This window comes from Aptenodytes forsteri, unplaced genomic scaffold, assembly GCF_000699145.1.
Source record: "Aptenodytes forsteri isolate BGI_AS27 unplaced genomic scaffold, ASM69914v1 Scaffold54, whole genome shotgun sequence".
NCBI lineage: Eukaryota > Metazoa > Chordata > Aves > Sphenisciformes > Spheniscidae > Aptenodytes > Aptenodytes forsteri.
This window is the reverse complement of record NW_008796044.1, coordinates 19,516,211-19,534,429: the sequence shown is the minus strand read 5'-3', so window position 1 is coordinate 19,534,429 and position 18,219 is coordinate 19,516,211. Positions and strand designations below refer to the sequence as shown.

General features: G+C 38.8%; 1 protein-coding gene across 4 annotated transcripts in view; it reads right to left on the bottom strand.

Moving 5' to 3' along the window:
* Window positions 1-1,224: 1,224 nt before the first annotated feature.
* Window positions 1,225-18,219, bottom strand: part of TCERG1 (transcription elongation regulator 1) — a 34,002-nt gene continuing 17,007 nt past the window's right edge. For all 4 annotated transcript variants that reach the window (XM_009285962.1, XM_009285963.1, XM_009285964.1 and 1 more), the window contains 12 exons: window positions 17,662-17,822; window positions 16,769-16,835; window positions 16,012-16,147; window positions 14,959-15,048; window positions 14,072-14,190; window positions 11,834-11,984; window positions 7,331-7,495; window positions 6,298-6,480; window positions 5,029-5,208; window positions 3,981-4,064; window positions 3,624-3,724; window positions 1,225-2,400 (listed from right to left, as the gene is read on the bottom strand). In XM_009285962.1, the coding sequence (XP_009284237.1) occupies window positions 2,199-2,400; window positions 3,624-3,724; window positions 3,981-4,064; window positions 5,029-5,208; window positions 6,298-6,480; window positions 7,331-7,495; window positions 11,834-11,984; window positions 14,072-14,190; window positions 14,959-15,048; window positions 16,012-16,147; window positions 16,769-16,835; window positions 17,662-17,822 (1,639 nt within the window). In that variant the 3' untranslated portion in view covers window positions 1,225-2,198. The remainder of the gene's footprint in view (window positions 2,401-3,623; window positions 3,725-3,980; window positions 4,065-5,028; window positions 5,209-6,297; window positions 6,481-7,330; window positions 7,496-11,833; window positions 11,985-14,071; window positions 14,191-14,958; window positions 15,049-16,011; window positions 16,148-16,768; window positions 16,836-17,661; window positions 17,823-18,219) is intronic.

Here is an 18,219-nt window from a genome sequence, read left to right as displayed (position 1 = left end):
GCAAAGGCCGCCCCCCCGCCCGCCCTCCTGCTGCCAGGCACCTGCAAAGGTCGGGTCCGGCTCGGGGCAGCCCAATGCAGAACCAACGCTTTTTTTCTGAATTGATGTTATTGCAGCAAACACTTTCTGGTGTTTTGTCCTTGGCAAAACCATTCCTGCTCACCTTGTACCGTGTTCCTGCGCCAGTTCCTCATGTCCCTCACTCCTGTTTTCAGATGTGAACAAATAAACATGAAATCTGCCTGCCTGAAGCAGGCAATCCAGAACGCTTGAGACATCTGACCTGCAAATACATCAAGAATTTGTTCAAAATTAAGAAAACTGCTGAGGGTCTGACTTGCTAACACAAATTTATCGGCAGCAGCCGCAGGATTTCTCCAGGTCCAACAATGACTGCGGAACTGTGGGCAGCTCTGCCGTCCCCACCCCGCCTGCGCAGCCCGGGCAGCCAGGGCTCCCCACGGCCCTTGCAGACCACTCCACAGCCTCCCCCTGCTCCCCCAGCAGGCACACAGTCAGAGTTTAATTTCTGTACCTTCCAGGTGGGAACCACACTTCCCACAGGGTCTAACGTTTTTGGCCTTACGCAAGCTACAATCCTCCTTACTCCACTTCCACTCCCAGCAAAGGCATCGCCCCGCGCTGGTTTCCGATGGCTTGGGTGCCGCCACGCTGACTGGAGCGGGCAGGCACTGAGAGAGAGGAGCGATGCTTGCCCCGAGTTTAGGGAGTACGTTCTTACTACAAGCACCACGTTTCAGATGTCAGCAGTACAAATCCCTCCCAAGCTGTCTACATCTCTGTGAACAACCTTCCGCCTTGGTGCTCAGACTGCAAGTCCCAATGGCTGGCCACCAACACAGGAATTGCTGGGGGGGGGGAATCAGTTTCTCATGGAAGAATCAATCCTTCCTCACCCCTCAACTCAGAGGAAGAGATCCATGTCAAATACAGAAGAAACAGAAGGAAATACTTCGACACCACCATCCCTATCATCTCATATTTAAGCAAAAGACTAAAGAACTAAACTAGAAAATAATTTTGCTTGGCACCCCATTGCACATACCCTGACCTGAACGCTGCTGCTGGAGTTTAATCCGATGTTGCGCAGTGCCTCAGGTACTGTTTTGCCAAACACAGCCAAGAATTTAGGCGATATGACTTCAGTTGTTTGCTTTACTTGTAAATTCACAAGTCCAACAAAATCCAACAAAAACTGATATTAGGCCTGTACAATCCATATATAAAAAGGGTTGGTTTATTGTAGTTCAAATACATAAACTGAACAATCCCAACATTTCAAAATTAAACTTTAGAAACACAAGTTTAACATTCAAAACAGGAGTATTGTTTACAAGAATTGCCCAGAGGGGAAATCCACAGTCTAATCCAGAAGTATGTAAAGATCACTTTATTGTAAATAAAAATGTGTTTATACAACCGTCCTGTTCTGCTCCGGTAACCACGGTTATTTACCAAGTGTTTCCAACTTCGAGTAAAAATTATTAGACAAATCTTCACTTGGGCAGAGCAACCTGATTTTGCTTCTAATTCATGGATAGGGTAAGGAACAAAGCAGACCTGTGAACAAATTTAATTTGGTCTCTTAGTCCTAATTCTCCTCTCTCAGTTCTGACTCTGGCTTTAATGGATTTAGTTCCATTTGCAAGGGTGAAAGCAGGCAGGGAAGTGGGACTTGTGTTTCCAGAACGCGGTCTTCAGTAATCAATAATTTAAGCTACCAGACAGCATTTCACCTCCTCGGCCAGGGACCGTGGGTAACCATTAGGAAGCTGGTGGCACACACGTAGTACAAGTTCAAACCACGAGCGCGGTCATCCTTAAGACTCACATGTATGACACTGCTGAGAAGAATGCCTCCAAATATCAGACATCCACACCTCATATACAGATACTGCATTGCTCCGAGATCTGAAGTTACCAAACACAGCCCACATGTTCGGATTTTTGTCAGTCATGCCCCAAAGAAACTCATAAATACCTTTAACGTGGGTTTTTTGTTGTTGGTTTCCCCCCTGCCCACCCTGAGACCTTTATGTTCACAGATGCTGCTTCTTCCTCTGTTCCTCAGATGGTTTTGCAATATATTCACGGTAATGTATATGTATAAACCTGACAGATGGCTCATGCAAGCTTTTTGATTTAACAGATACCCTTGGCTTAAGAGTATTTTGTAACTATTTTGTGGTTCGTCTTGTAGGCTCTGAAGCTGTGGGTGGTGGAGGCGGGCCTCGACGGTCCAGGTCATCTACATAGGACACAATGAGTTTGCGTCTCTCTTCTGGTACACAGTCAAGTACCAGATATCGCTTGTCGTTTTGTAATATCTTCTCTACATCTTTCAGATGCTGATCTGACTCCTGGATCAACTTTTTGGATCTGAAAGCAAGCGTAAGAATTACCACCTGAGAATGCCCCGGGAACCCACCCTGCTCCCGGCGGTGGCTGCTACGAGCTCAGAGAAGCTGCCCTCACCGTAAGAAAGCGCAGGTAGAGTCAATGAAAGGCAAAGCGGGGAAAGGGGCAGAGGCCTGGGTATCTTCTTAGCTAGAAAGACGCTGCTTTAGGTCAGGACTAGGCACATCAACTACTCTATGCACAGGAAATACAGGCTTGTTGCCTACGTTTGTGCTACATTAATTAAGCACCATGGAAGACTCGTGCCTGGCTGCAACAGCCTTGTACAGCACTACCTGAACTATACAAATGCTAAAACCTAGAGGGGACAAAAAAAAAAAAACACAGAATTTTAAATTCGGCATCTAAATGAGGCAAACAATTAGAATTTGGATGTGGAAGTCTCAGCTACAGTACAGCTTGACTGATTAACAGCACCAGCTTAGAGCACTGTCATTCAGCTCACTGCCAGCAGCACCACCTGAAACCAGAACTCCAATACACTACAGCGCTGACCGCAAAGGAACCATGCAGTTCATTAGGATCCAAAGAACTTAATTTCATTTCTTCTTTTTAAGTGAACTCGTGTTTCTGATAGGAAACTTGTTTTGGTCCATACCCAAGATTCTCTATCAGCCTTACTATCCCCTGAAACTGAGTGAAAAAGTCAACTACTTTGTAAATCTACCCACCCGTAAGGCACACCCTTTCAATGAAATCGTCCCACAGAAACCTGGCAAATTATTTATGTTTTTTTTAATAAAATTTCAATGAAGCCAGTATTTCTTTGCTGTCTACTCCAAAGTCCTGAAACAGAGTCCTCACTTCAGTATTGATCCCTCCTGAGTCTAAACCACCCAGGCTAATACAGACTAAACACGAAAGATGGCCCTCACCACAAAATGGCCTGACAGCTCAGAGTACTATTCACAGAATACTGTTCCGAAGCCAAAGAGAACCTCACACCTGTGTTGGTCTGATTTTCCTTACTTGTTAGTCAGCAGCAGCAGCAATGTCAAAATAAAGTAAAAAGAGGTCTCTAGCTGCTGCAGGCTTTTTTTTTTTTTGACAGGTTATGTAAGGTTGTAAAAGTGTAACTTAGACATCAGCTTATGCTAGGAAAAAAAACAGACATCAGCTTGTTGCCATTTATATGGAAAAGCACAATAAAAAGATTAGTCCTTTGTTGACATTATGGTACACACCTGTACGTTATAAATTTGGTCTCTTTCAATAATGTTCGGAAGTCAGCTTTGGCAGTAATGTATTTGTCTCTAATGTATTCCTCAAACTCCCTTTGTTTTTTCTGAAAGAAAAAAGATAAGCTTAAAACACTGAATGCAGATTAAGTACTTCACGCGACTTAACATACTGAACATATATAATTAACATGTAATGATTGCTTTTTTCCTTATCTTTTACATTTCTGATTTTAAAAAATAGTATTTAAACAATAATAGTTCTGTTCACATAAAGCAGAAACCACTTCAGCAGCCATTAACTTACTTCCTCTGTATCCTGCACTATACTGAAAGTTAGCAACAGTGATGCAAACCACTTACCCTGTCACTCGAAGAAAATTTAATGCACCTTGGATCTTCTTTAATGATTTTTTTCACTTCTTTCCATGTTGATGTTAAAGTTATCTTTCAAAAGAAGCAAAAATAGTTAAATTAAAATAAAATTAGATTCTAAGAATACGGAATGTAAATATTGCTACATCTGAAGCTTTTAAATATCTCCCAAGTCCACCGACAAAGCTGTTGCTGTATTTTTAAGTGGTGGGGTTTGATTATTTATACTACTACATTCATATTTTTAACTAGTTGATTTCATATATTTGCTTTTCTTTAGCATTTTGAGATGGCATTTTCAGATCAAAGTCCTCACAAACATCATTTACATCCCAAAGTCTTTTTTAGTACATATTTATGTATATGAATGTGTTGTTAAAAGTTACCTACAGAAAACTTGCTTCAGAATTACATGTCTCTCATTTTATTCTATCACACTAAAAATCTGCCTAATGTTCTAAGCACTTTTGACTAATGCATTAAAAAATGAGGTAAAAAGTTTCAGGTTAAGAGAAAGCTGACTGAAGTTGGTACATAACTAAAAAAGAGTAAGACTCACTAAAACCCCACAATACACAGAATAGGTGATAGATTTCCATAGCATTACACAGAATAAAAGTTCAGATTCAGTAGCACAAGATAAAGTAGAACATCAAAACAGATCAACTTGATAAGATTATATACTGATATTCATTGAGACAAATACACTGGATATCTGAAAGAGCAAGATGCCATATAGTAAAGAGTATCAAATAACTCAGTGTTGAAGAAATGTAACATCCTGCAGGAGATAAAAAGATCACTGATTAGAAATTTAAATGTAAATGAACTGTATGTTAAACCAAAATATTACTCAAGATAAACAGGTAAGGAAACATAATGCACAAATTTTGTTAGGAAGAAGAAAAGATAGTGATGAAGCAAAGCGGCCCTGGAAATAAAAACAAACAAATCAGATTGTGTGACAGAAAATCAGAAAAAGATAAATCACAATGGGCTGGCAAAGACTTGAAGTTTGAATATGTACAGCTCTTACCGCTGAAGTTTCATCCAGAAGTTGCCTAAAGTGTTCCCTCTTCTTTTTGGTAAGTGCTTCAATGTGTTCATTAAAGAGCTTCTCTTTCTCCTCTCTTTCTAGCAAGGAGCCAGATTCCCATCGATGATCTTTGCGTAGAGTCCTTCTGGTATCAGACCATGACACATCTGAAGAACGCACCTGAGACAAAAGATGATTATTTTTTGAAACTATTTTTTCTACAGTTCACTGATACTTCTTATATACTACTTAGTTTTTTTATTTCTCTTGGTTTAAGTTAAGGTTCAAATTAAAGATTAAAAAAACCCAAACCAACCAGCTTTTAAGTAAGAGACTGTAGTAGCTTCCCCATAAATACTAAACAGGCAGTGGCAGAAGGAATTACTTTGCATCATTTCAAATGCAGATGGAGATACCCCACTGACCTGGCTGAGTATTCTCTCAAAAAGAAAAATCCAGCACCCTCCTCTGTGCATAACATACTATATTAACTGTAAGTGGTCTGGAAAGGCAGCCTCAGAGATAATTATTTCCAAAGAGACACTAGGAGCTTTGCAGTGCCTTGCTTCTAGCCCGGAGCTAGGAGCTGTTGCTTTATGTTACTAGCTATACCACCAGACCAGAGTGATGAGCCATTTATATCCTGCCCCCTTATAAAGATTTCAGTGCTGAAATGTGGAACCGAGCACTAGTAATGTGTTTGGATTTCATATCTTACACCATGGAGCAAGGACATAGTACACATACTGGTGAAAACTCGTTTTACTAATCCTGTCCTCTGAAGAGGGCATTCACCATACAGGAACTGCTCTCTCACAGATTAGCCTGACCAGCAGAACAAGTAAACATACAACATAGCAGAGAAATGGTAAGACAAAGGCGCTGTGTTTGGAGCATGAAGAAGAGACAACGCAAAAATAAAGGGACTATTCCTAATGCTCAACAATATCTAATTTTCCAACAGACTTACAGAAGTTTACAGTAGCATGACTGAAAATCTGCCATCACCCATGAGACTCCAGAGAAACACAGCAGGAACAATGCTATCCACTAACTCCCTGGGCAAGATGCCAGAACATGAACCCTAAATGCAAAGCACCTCTTCCAACCAAGGCAAAACTCCCAACAGTGAGTGGAGGCCAATGGGGAGAAGACAACAGGATTCTATTTCTATATAAACTTAACTACAAATGCCAAAAAGCTTTTCCATAGTGCAACAGTTAGAAAAAGAATGCACTGACAAGCTGAGAAAGCCTGTCCATATCTCACCATGTCAGACAGAAGCGCTTTGAAGTTTTGTATAGCTTCTTCCCGTTTGTGCTGCTCACGTTCTCTATCAATTTCCTTGGTTTGCTCCGAACGAGCTTTCTGGACTTCCCTTTCTCGTTCACGCAAACTTGCCTCAATGCGAGCTTGTCTTTCCAGCTCCTTTTCTTTTTCAGAATCTAAATTCTGAAATGTAAGAACAAACTTCTCTCAATAAAAAGAATACAACACCTTTCATATTTTCATTAGACAGGTAAGTAAATTAAAGGGTTGTCAAACTAAAGGCATGTTGGAATAAAATACTTCAACGTGATTTGAGATCTATGGATTACAAAATTTTGCTTCAATAGCTATGTTGAAGCATTATACGGTTTACATGGGGGAAAGAGAAGTTTGGTCACAACACTGATCACAGAACAACTATGCTCAGGAACATGTTGTCTGTGTACAGTGACAAACTGTGAATAATGGGGGGGACGGGGGAGAGTGGTATCACTATTTTTTAGCCCAGTTTTACATTCTCAACTATTAATTGCCTGGAAGAGAAAGGTAGGAATATTGGATTAAGAGAAAAGAACCAGCGAAGGAACTGTGTATGAACCATCTATATTCCTGAAGGAAGCTCAGCTGATACAAAAAAACACAGCAAAGGAAACTCTGCCCATCCTGGTAGGAAGTAATCAATGTGATGTCTGTATTTTCCGAAGTTTTACAGCCATTTTTACAACCAATGGCTTTACAGGAGTCTCTGCCTTTCTTGCTCTGCTGGATAAATTCTCCCAAATGCTGTGTGTCTGTATGCACGTGAGCATACACGTACCATGAACATCTGCAGCAGCACCACCACCAGGGATAGTACTTCTAAGTTTCAAGCTGTCATTCTGGGGTACTTCTACAGATAACTATGGTATAGAATTCTCTTTAGTATGGAACTACAGCACATATTAGTCTATCTTCTAGTTAGCTACTTCACACATTAACAGCAATGTGACCAGCAGAACACCCAAAGTTATACTCCCGAATGTCACGCGCATACCTTAGCTATTTTTTCTATGTACTGTTTGAAAAGGTCTTCCCTCTGTGAAGAGCTATCCACTGCTTTGTAACGGGGGTCAGTCTCTACTTTGTCCTTCACTTTGCTCCAGCGAGACTGACTGTCCAGGTGGTGATTAGCCAGTAGTTCAAAGAAGTCCATTTTGATCTGTTTTACAGACAGAAACAGAAAGACAATACTTGAGAAAGACACTTTAATACCCAACAGTTTGCTCTTATGAAAAAAAGGAATCAACTTACCTCCAACAGAGGGAAGCATATTAATATTACATACCATTACAATTTAGAGAAGCCACTAAAACCCTGAATTTAGACGTAACCGCATCTAAAATTCACTTCCCCTTGGGACAATTTTGCTAAAGCAGATACATTAAGATCTGCTGCATCTAAGATGAACTATATTCTTTAAAGAATGATTCACCAATACAGTTTTTATTATTTTAGTCCAATTTAAGCTTCTTTTTTGAGCTTTTTTTATATACATCAAAGTAACAAGTTACCGATTCTACATTATAGCATTTTGCATATTAATACTACATAAGCTATGTAGTTTTAAACAGGGCTCTAGACAAATCAAGTATTTATGGATTCATCCTCCAAGTGTACAATGAACAGAGGTCAAGACTTGGATCTGCTGATAAAGAGCAATGTCTTAAGATGGATCTAACCAATAAAGAACTACCCACACAGGGTAATTAAGTAAATTACATTTAAGATGGATATGCACACATATATAAAAGTTTAAGGAAATGTTTTAGTCTACTTTTTCAATTGGAAATGGCATGTCAGCACTCTGTCCATAACAACAGCCATTGCAAAGGGCTGGCAGAGGATCACTCGCATTAGTTTTTTTTTATCTCGAGACAACTAGCAACACTTTTTCATCCAAACTCCCAGAACCAGCAGCTGCAAAAGCGACTACTGTGCCTTTATTACATCTCTTTTTTCTGGGGTAGATGATCTACCTGTTCCTGCTGCACTTTAGGTCCTAGGTATTTTCTCCTTTTTATTTCCTTAGAAGTCTGGTTTGGCATTTAAGCCTCCATCTCTCCGAAGCAGAGAGGCGAGGGGCTGGTTCGCCTCACTCGCCGAGTGCCAGGGAATGACTCTAGGGACTCCACACGCAAGGCGAAGCATGCTGCCTTCACAGCACCCCAAACCCTGCTGGTCCACAAAACAAAATCCGTCTTTATGGCACGCTAATTATAAAAAAAAACCCACAAAAAAACAACTAGGAGAAGGGCTGGCCATTCATTTTTTGCTACTTATCTCCTCTCCTCATCCCTTTAAAAAAAGAAAACCACCAAAAGCAGTTTAGCTCCAAAACACTGAGGTTCATAAGGGAAGCGAGCAGATGGACAGGCGAACAAACTCTGACTTGCCAGAGAACTGTCACATCCCGATTCTCTAAAAATGTGTTTAGTTACAGAATGCAAGAACAAAATGAAGACCAGAACCAACATTCTGCAGCCTCGCCCACTGATAATTTTAGTTCTTCACAATATTAACATTAAACATAAAAGGCTTTATAGGCTTTTTTCTTTACTATCTCAACAGAGAGATTAAGACAGTAAGCAGAGATTAGAAAACAACTGGTTAGTGCCAGTGGGAAGTTGCTCTACATCTACAGCACTACCACTTTTTCTTAAAGTAGCTGAATAAAATGCTAAGCAAACCGTTTATTCATTGTAAAATTAAGAATGTTGTTTCAAAACATCTTAAAACATGCATGCAGTATCAAAAATATGAAGCTTTCTAAGCCATGGCATTAGAAGTATTTGTTAAAAATCAAACAATTCCCAGACGTTACTACAGAAGTCTATAAAGTAAGGGTGTCTCAAAGTTTCTACACAAATCACGTATGCATATATATATATATATTCCACAGGATAAAAACTGCATACCCGCAACACTGCTGGAAGCACCGTGGCACCAGCTGCAATACAAAACCAGACCTAAGAACACTACCACGATCTGTAGAAAGGTGCTTCCGCAGGAGCTGCCAGCAGCACCCCCTTTGCTCCCTCAGAAGCCGTGCGCTTGCTCACTACCGAGCTCCTGCACTGCTGTACAGAGATGCCAGCTGGGCCACCTCCTGCTTCACTAGCGACCGGCTTAGCAGAAAGCCAGGAGGGTACAGCCAATTCCCTCCCGAGGAAAACGAGTGACACTTCCAGACCTTTAATGCTCTTAAATGTCATCTGCAGTGTATATAGTGCAAGTACTGCAATTTGGTTTCAATTTAAAAAAAAAGGCAAAAACTTCTCAAATAATTGAGTCAAAAACATCTCACCAAGGAATAATCTTTTAAGATCATAGCTCTACGATGTTGCGAGTTGAGTATATCTATACACAGTAACTAGCTCGACTAAGCAGAATATTACGTAAGAAAACTGTTAAGAGATCTCGATACAGGATAGACGACAGATGAGACAGCCATCAGCACAGTGGGCTGCAGGATGTTTGCAGCTGAACATTTCAGTAAGTCTACGTAAAGTGGGACGTCGGGCTTATCTGCTGGCATGGCTCATCTCGAGGACATGCAACAATGCTGCGTCCTGGGACAGCATATGAGCAGCTTGGTCAACCTTACCAGCTCATAGTCCCTTCCCCGATATCCTCAAACCCACGCGTACTTCCTCACCTCTGTCATCTGAGAAGTATTAGCATTGTATTTACTCACTGAAATTAGCCACATGAACAAAAACAACGATTTGAAATGCTGGCTGCTCCATCACCATCCAATAAGACATAACCCAATGAAGCAAAATCAAAACATTATATAATTTAAAACCCTTACGTTAAAGATTTCTGTAAAGTTGATCCTCCTTAAATAAAGATTTTGGACTTTTAAAACAGACTGAGAAAGCTTCAGGTTAAATGCCTTAAATTTTATCTTTTAAGCACTTTCAAAATCAAAGGAAAATAAGACTGAAAATATTTCAGGTGTATTTAGAAGTCTTTTTTTTTTGGCAGTTAACACATTGCAGGTACAACTCTCATCACTTCACAAGGAAAAAAACTAAAAAAATGTAAAGTACCGGAACTGCGGGAGGCTAAAGTCACCACACAGAGATACCAATTCTTTCCTCACTAGGGAATCCCATAATATTTGCGTGTCAGTGATTGACAGCTGTCAGACTGAACTGATTGACAGGCCGCACAGCACATAACTGTAAAGTCTATCCACTTGTTATAAAACAGAATACATAAAATGGTTACAAAAGGCTTTTGGAGAAAAAACATTATTTCAAAAGCAAACAAACACAATCTCTCTTCTTTTAACTTTTCAACTTTAGAACAATCATGCAACAACAAAACAAGTATTTACTTTTTTTTAAAGTCTTCAACTGCACTATTAAGCTGCAAGAATGCTTTAAAATTCCATATTCATAATCGAAATGCAGTATGTAAAAGTCTAGTTTTGAACTACATCAGTTCTCCTCTGAAAGCACAATCATTTATTGAAAATATCAGCAATAAGTCAACATTTGGGAAAAATCAAGTACAGAATCAAATTAGACCAGAATACCTAAATTAAAAAAAATATGCAAGATTTATTGAATAATGAAACTGTCCCCAAATCTAACCTGTTATTCAGCATATTTCTCTTCTGTAAGTATTCTTAGTAGGTGAAATTTGCAATAACTTTATACTACAAAATAAATATTGCAGACTTTATAATGTCAAAAATGATTAGGCTTTAGAGGTTATTTTCTCCATTCGCACAACACACAAGGACATTTAAGTAAGTGGCTGCATATTTTGATGATAGTATTTGATGCCACCTCCATAGTAGCTTGCTTCCCCAGTGGTGAAAGCCTGCTCCCTGCTATTGACAATACGGTCAAATGACATTTGGAATTCATTAATCTTTAATAGCTGACCTTTAATTTTAAAAAGCAGCAGTTTATATATAGGATATATTTACTGGAAGATTAAAAAGTCTCTAAAGTGCCAGCTTTTAGATGGAAAGAGAAGATATGGAAGCTGTTTGAAATTTAAGCGGAGTGTCCTACAGAGAATTTCAAGTTCTTACTGCCTCCACTGAGAGAACAGAGAGGTAATGGCCAGTTCTGGGGTTTCCAGCCAAACAGGACAAGAATACTTTTCCTTTTAATGCTTCAGGATAATATAACTTTAAAAAAAAAACCAACAAAATCCCAACATTATTCCAGTTAAGAATATAAAGTTACTTGCTTAGGTAAATGAAAAAAAAGTGTTATTATTTAAGTAAATTCAGCTTCACAAATAAATGTAAGTTCAATTCTATATACTCTAAAAGTCAGTATACCTGCAAACTTAAAATAGTTAGTTCAGAAAGACCAAAGGGATCTCCATGAAGTATTTACATTGTAAAAAACCTCTATGGAAAGAGAAGGACCGTGTCTCAGAGAAGGCTCACTGGAAACCAAGCACTGGCTTTGTCTCATCTCACTCAGCCTCACCACCATTCACACTGCTGGAACTAAAAAAGTCACCTTACCTTCTCACCTCTGGTCTTCGAATCTTCTTTTTCCTTCTTTCTTGCCGCTGTGATAAACTCATTAAACAAGGCCTCTCGATCTTTCATCTTTTCAATTGCCTTGAATCTCGAGTCTTTAGCATGCTTGGCTGCAAATTCACTAAAAGTAGTTCTGCAACAAAATGGCAAGTGAACTCATTTGGCAGAGCTGTCTTTGCTGGGAAGCAGGTTCAGCAGAGAAATATTTCTTCTGCTAGAATACATGCCAGAGCACAATTTAAAAATATATATATATATAAAAAAAAAAAGGCGGCAACATCCTATGGTCTCACTATAGAGATGCTTGATCAATGAACTATATAGAAAGGAGTCAACACGTGAAGGGAATTGTTAGAGACTTACAGGGTTTTGTTTGTTTGTTTGTTTGAATACAGCTACCTGCAGAAAGTGCAGGTGTAGGAAGAGAGATCATAATGCAACCAAGAAGAAATGAAAAAACTCAGTTGTCTACAAAAATCTTCTTTTCTGTGGGTTAGCAGTTCAGCCACCAGTCTGTCCAGGTATTTCACAGCTGTGAAACTGAAAATTTTACGTGCATTCACTTGCAGCCAAACCATGCTAAGAGTTGACCAAGAAAATCATCTTTTGGTATTAGTCACAGTAGAACACTGGCTGAATCAGTTTTTCCTCCTACAATGAGCATTGTATAGCCTAATCTTAAAACACACGGAGCTGAAAATATTTTAAACACTATGGGCAGACGCAGCAATACTGGGCTTTCAACCCATTATCCCCATAGCATTTCCCTGACCGTTCTCTCACCTCCAGGGCCAGATTCCAATCTGTGCAGTAGATATAGTACTGCCACTTACCTCGAAAAAAACCACTACTGTGCTTTTTCCAAGCTCTGATGCAAATCTGGCCCCAAGAATACGTGAGACACTTATAATCATACGAATGTTTTCATCACAGCATGGAAATAATTAGACTTGGAAAATCCAGCCTACTGTTGCTGTAGGGTAAATTGAAACAAGAAGAGAATTTGGTAGCTTATTCAAAAAGATTAGAAAGTGAATGTACAGCTATATTGAAGAACAAGAGCTGTTTAAGTGAAGTGGAACACAAACTCTTGAGCATGTTGGACTTAGATAGATGATAAAAAACCAGTCTGGCACTCACAGAAGTACAGCAATATCTTTAGACAAACACTGAAACCAGAAGACAAAGGATAAGATTAAACAAGACAGTATTTCAGCTGGAACTCTTTCCCACCCCAACCCATAATCAGATAAGAGTCAGTCCCAACATGACACATCGGAGATATCTTGGAAGCTGAGGATACTAAAGCTAACATAATAGTCCATGTTAGTCTCTGAATTATATATTAAACTTATTACTGATGAACTTTTTCTTAAAACATTTCCATGCCTCCATTCTTCCCAGCCTACTGCTGTGGAAACTGCTACCTTTATTAAATGAGCAGACAGGTGTTTTAAATAAGAGTTATTAATCAGATTTGAAGTCATTTAAAAGTTAACATAACACTGGCTTCCACCAGATTTCCAAAACGGGTCACTGAAAAAAATTAAGCTGAAGTGAAACAAATGAGTTGTTATTTCACTGTAAAAGAATTAATGCCAGATAAGCCAAGAGATGCTGAAAGAAAATGCTTTAGAGCTCATCTGGTGACATAAGCACCTATTTCATGAACTCTATGTAAGAAAGCTGTGAAACAAACGATTCTAGCAATAAAATCTTGCATGTTAGTACATTCACTGTCATCACCTCACTATTATCACTGCAAGTAGGTCTGAATGTGAGGGGTATGTAATAATTTCTATCTTAAAGCAACCAGAACATTCTGTCATATTATTAACGTACTTTGTAACCAGAAAAACATCCCTTCAGCCCCCTCCAAACTGAAGAAACCTCCCTAGTACTTCTCAGAGACTATTAATACTCTTAAGAAGAAACAGGGTTATTAAAGAAAACTCGTGGTGGATCACGAGGCCTTTCTCACAATCCGGACAGCATGCTGGGGATTTCTTCAAAATGACTTAAAATATGTGAATCACTGTAAATCACAAGTTCTATTATTTCATGGTTTAGGTGAATACAAGTAGGCAAAAGAAGATTTCAACAATATCTGATGATTTTTCTCCTCTTTGCCCATTTTGAAAGAGGTTAATCTACCTAATACCACCCAACATACTTCGTTCTAATAGAGCATATGCATACGAACAAGAAAGCAGCTCCTACCTCGGATTAATCTTTGCTTCTTCCATCATTTTCTTGAAATCCTCCTTGGCCTGCATTATTTTGTTTTTCTTCTCCTTGCGCTCTTCTTCTGCTCGGGTTTTCACATACTGATCAAATACCTACAGAAACACCAGTCACCGACATAAAACATACAAACGTGAAGCCACGTAAGCTCTAGGCAAGAGGGAGGAAAAATCCCATTTCTTTCCTTTTCTCCTATTTCCTTTCCTCTCACCACAGAACCAACATAGACGAGGTAGAAAGAAGGGTTAGGGACTCTTCGTATTTGAATATGCAAATTACTCCAATCTGCTGAACATGTAGTGTACTGTATCTAAACACGTCATCCGAGACCTGTGAAGAAGTTTCTTACACACTCATGTTACGTTGATATGTTTCTGGGTCCTATGTTTAAGACAGCAGACACTTCCTGTATTCTTGAAGTTTTCCATTTCCCTACATACATTTGAAGAAAAGCTTCTGGAGTGAGAACTTGCTTAACAATAAAAGTGTGCTTTAATTTTTCCCCCAACCACTTTTTTTTTTTTTTTTAAATGAACAGATGGATTATTCATTACGCCAATATTTTGAAGAGATACTGATGATTCTCACCATTTCATTCAGGTTTTGAGAGCTCTCTTTATGCATACAACTTTCACTGTGTTAAAATACTAGATCTTCCAACCACAGGAAAAATAAAACCTATCAACTCACTTCTTTTCTTGCTGGCTTCTTCCGTTTCCAGACAAACCCTAAACATAACAAAAACCCCTTGCAACACTGATTAGTCTGGAAGGTTAGCGGGAACAAAAATAGCAGACTGAGGATTTAGATAAAGCCTGTAGTAGCTGTGCCTGGATGGGGAATGAATTTGACTTCTCTTTTACCTGTTTTCTTTCTTTCGGGTTGAGAAGTAAGTAACGAGGATCAAAAACTATCTTGTGTAGCTCTTTCTCCCATGTTGAAAAAGCAGAGACCTTCAATTAAAAAAAGTCAGATTTTAACTAGTGGTTAAGTTTCCTCAAATATACAGAAGTTTTACAGTTTTGCTTGAAAATTATAGGACATCTGATGAAAAGAGGGAAACAAACTCATCCTGAAGTTTTCATCACTAATAGATGATGGAGGCTGCCATAGCAAGTTTCAACACTAATTGGCTCTGAAAACTTCTAAATAATAACAAATGCTTAATTACTACTACTGTGTGACATTTAAAAAAAAAAGTACATCAGAAGAAAGGCTTGAGATTCTGTGTTCTCATATCCCATGCCTGCTCTATGCCTTTTCTAAACGTTATGAGTGGAAACAGTTCTGCTACAAAAGAGATTGATTTAATCATGTTCGAGCTCATCTTAAATAAGCTTTATTAAAACTATCCCATAAAATCCAGTTATTGAAACTAAAGGAAAGCTGCACAGGCAGCTGGAACCACTTCCATTTTTTAAAGTTACTATATAAATTGATCTATCAAAAACTGATCGGTATCAAGCAGATTTCAAATTTAGTTAACTCAAAGCAAAAAGCGTCCCATTTGAGGATAAGAGTGTACAGACTACAGTGGAACTTACTGCTTTTCTCATGTAGGAACATTTCCAAAAACATTAAGGATGTGTCCAGTTTGTGCATCCTATTTATTTTCAATGGCAGCTTTCAATTAGGTAATTAACTTAACTTGGAAAAAAAAGTTTTTTAAAAAAAAAAGTCTTGATACTGTTTAATTTCAGTTACTTAGAAATAAAAATTTTGCTGTAATTGTAACATTCTTTGAAATACGGAGTCTTGTACAAATGCACCCGTTTACCAGAGGAAGGATGAGATTGTTTTCATTACATAAAGCACCGCAGGTTCCAAATTCGCTAACAATTGAGACCTCTGCCTGAACCTCCCCCTCCCTCCCTCCCCTTCTCACATACACACACACACACAGAGATTTCTCTGACCCCTCTTTCTAGAAGCATATCCTTGAATTGTTTCATCCGAGCCTCCAGAGGGACAATGGCTCTCTCTCGAGCGGCTTTAATTTCAGCTTCCATAGCAGCCTCCTTCTCTGAATCAATATCTTTGTTATCATCTTTCCTGAAAAAAATTAAACATACAGTATAACTTGAGAAGTAATACGTCAACCCTGTAGGTTAGAAGTTGAACTACACCAGGACAGAATGGATATAACCGATCACTTCAGAAGCGTAGGCTTACAAATCATGAAAGACATTCTTTGAGACTTGGATATGAATGCTTTCATACTGAAAAAGCTCAAGAACCAAGGTATTCTCAACAACTTTAGTGCCAACAAATGACTCAAGAAGTTAGCACATTCTGGTTGTATTCAATGGTTTCGCCAGATGTGCAACAGATTTTACATTAACTACACCAACTTTCTTATCTCCTGTTCAAGACCATGAGGGCCAGTGAAAAGACTATGGCTAAGGGAGTTAGTTCAAATTGAGAATACCCTACAATCAGTACAACAGAAAATGCTGTAATGCAAGTGATACATTCATTCATCAAAGCACTTCTGGAAAAAAGTGTGCTGTTTGTTGATTTATGTTTACTAAAGTAAAATAGCAGAAAGTTGATGATCGTGTTCACCAATCCTATTAGTTACTGTTCTACTCTGCTGAATACAACAGTATTCAGATGAAAAACTTCAGTTGTTTTATCTACACAGACCACTTAGTATTGAAAAAGCAAACTTACTTGCGCTTTTTAATTTTAATAGGCTCATCTTCATTTGCTTCCTCTGTAGATTCATGCTCTTCTCTAACTGTAACAGATTTCAATAATACTTTACAGATTTTATCTTCATGAAAAGTTTGTAAATCACAAATGAAGCCTTGTGCAAAAACAGAGGACAATGTGTGCTGCAATAATGTATTCTGACCAAGGAAGACGTATGGTTTTCAGTCGCTTTCAGAATAACACTATCGGAATTTGGTGGCAGGACTAATGGACTTGCGGCCAACTTTGTATTTAAAATGACAAACATTGACCTCTTATTTCCAGGGGTAAAAAAAAAATCAGGCTTAACAGTCTAATGAAGCACATTTGGATCTCCTGATTACCTACTTGCACTTTGCTCTCCTCCAACTACCAAGCCCACATGTCATCCCGGGATCATTTACTAGAACTCATGCCAGAAAGAAGTCTCATCTCAGCAGCCTCTTGAACGTTCTCTGCTCTTGGCAGCTATTTCCAAGACTGTATTCCAGTTGATGTTCTCTAAGTTAAATCCTCTTCTGTGAGAGCCCATTTGTACATTATGATTAATCTTTTCTGCCCCCCAAATTCCTCTTGCTTATAAAACAAACACAGTCCCTTTTTTTAGTCAGTAAAAACTGTGGGTTTTTTTCAGCCTGTTGGCATTTAGAAAAAAAATTAATATTGTTAGTATCTACTTTCTTCAATAGACTGTTTTTTTCCAAAGGACTCTATAAATATGCATTCCCAACAGCCTTCTTAAATTCCAAAGCTATATACATTTTTCAATACGTCCTTACATTTCTCTCACTGTTAGTAGCTGTGGAAATCAACACAAAATATGTGATAAATTATATTCAGACTTCTTAAAAAGGCAGTAAGATGGCTCTTACTAAGTTTTTTTCCTTCTTCCATTCCTTTTTTGTGAGGAGGTTCTTGAATAATTTTGTCCACATCAGCTCTTCCAATTAGGTCATCTGGTCGATCCCACATAGAAAGACGAGTGGTAGGGTTATAGAAGAAAACACGCTCATCACCAGTCCACACCACACACCTAGAAATTTAACAGTCAGACAGAAGTCCTGTATTATCTTTGTCTTCATTCATTCTGTATACCTGTTACCATATTCACAGACTGAAGCAAGCATAATGGTCACAGACAGATCCAGGTTACACTTACTGCACAACCACCAGACATTCCTACTGTCCAAATGGGATACTGAATTACCGTTTTTCTCTGCTAGCAGATTTGAAACGCAATTCTAAAAACGCTTTTTATCAGGAGCTGCAGTATATTCAGTTCTTCTCTAGAAAAATGTTTTAGACAACTGAATCAGATTTTGGGATAATACGTACCTCATCTCCTCAATGCCCCGCAAAACATGAGAAAAAGCAACCTAATGACCTTGTCAGAATTTTATAAGTGACGGGATGGAAGAACCGCAGAGATA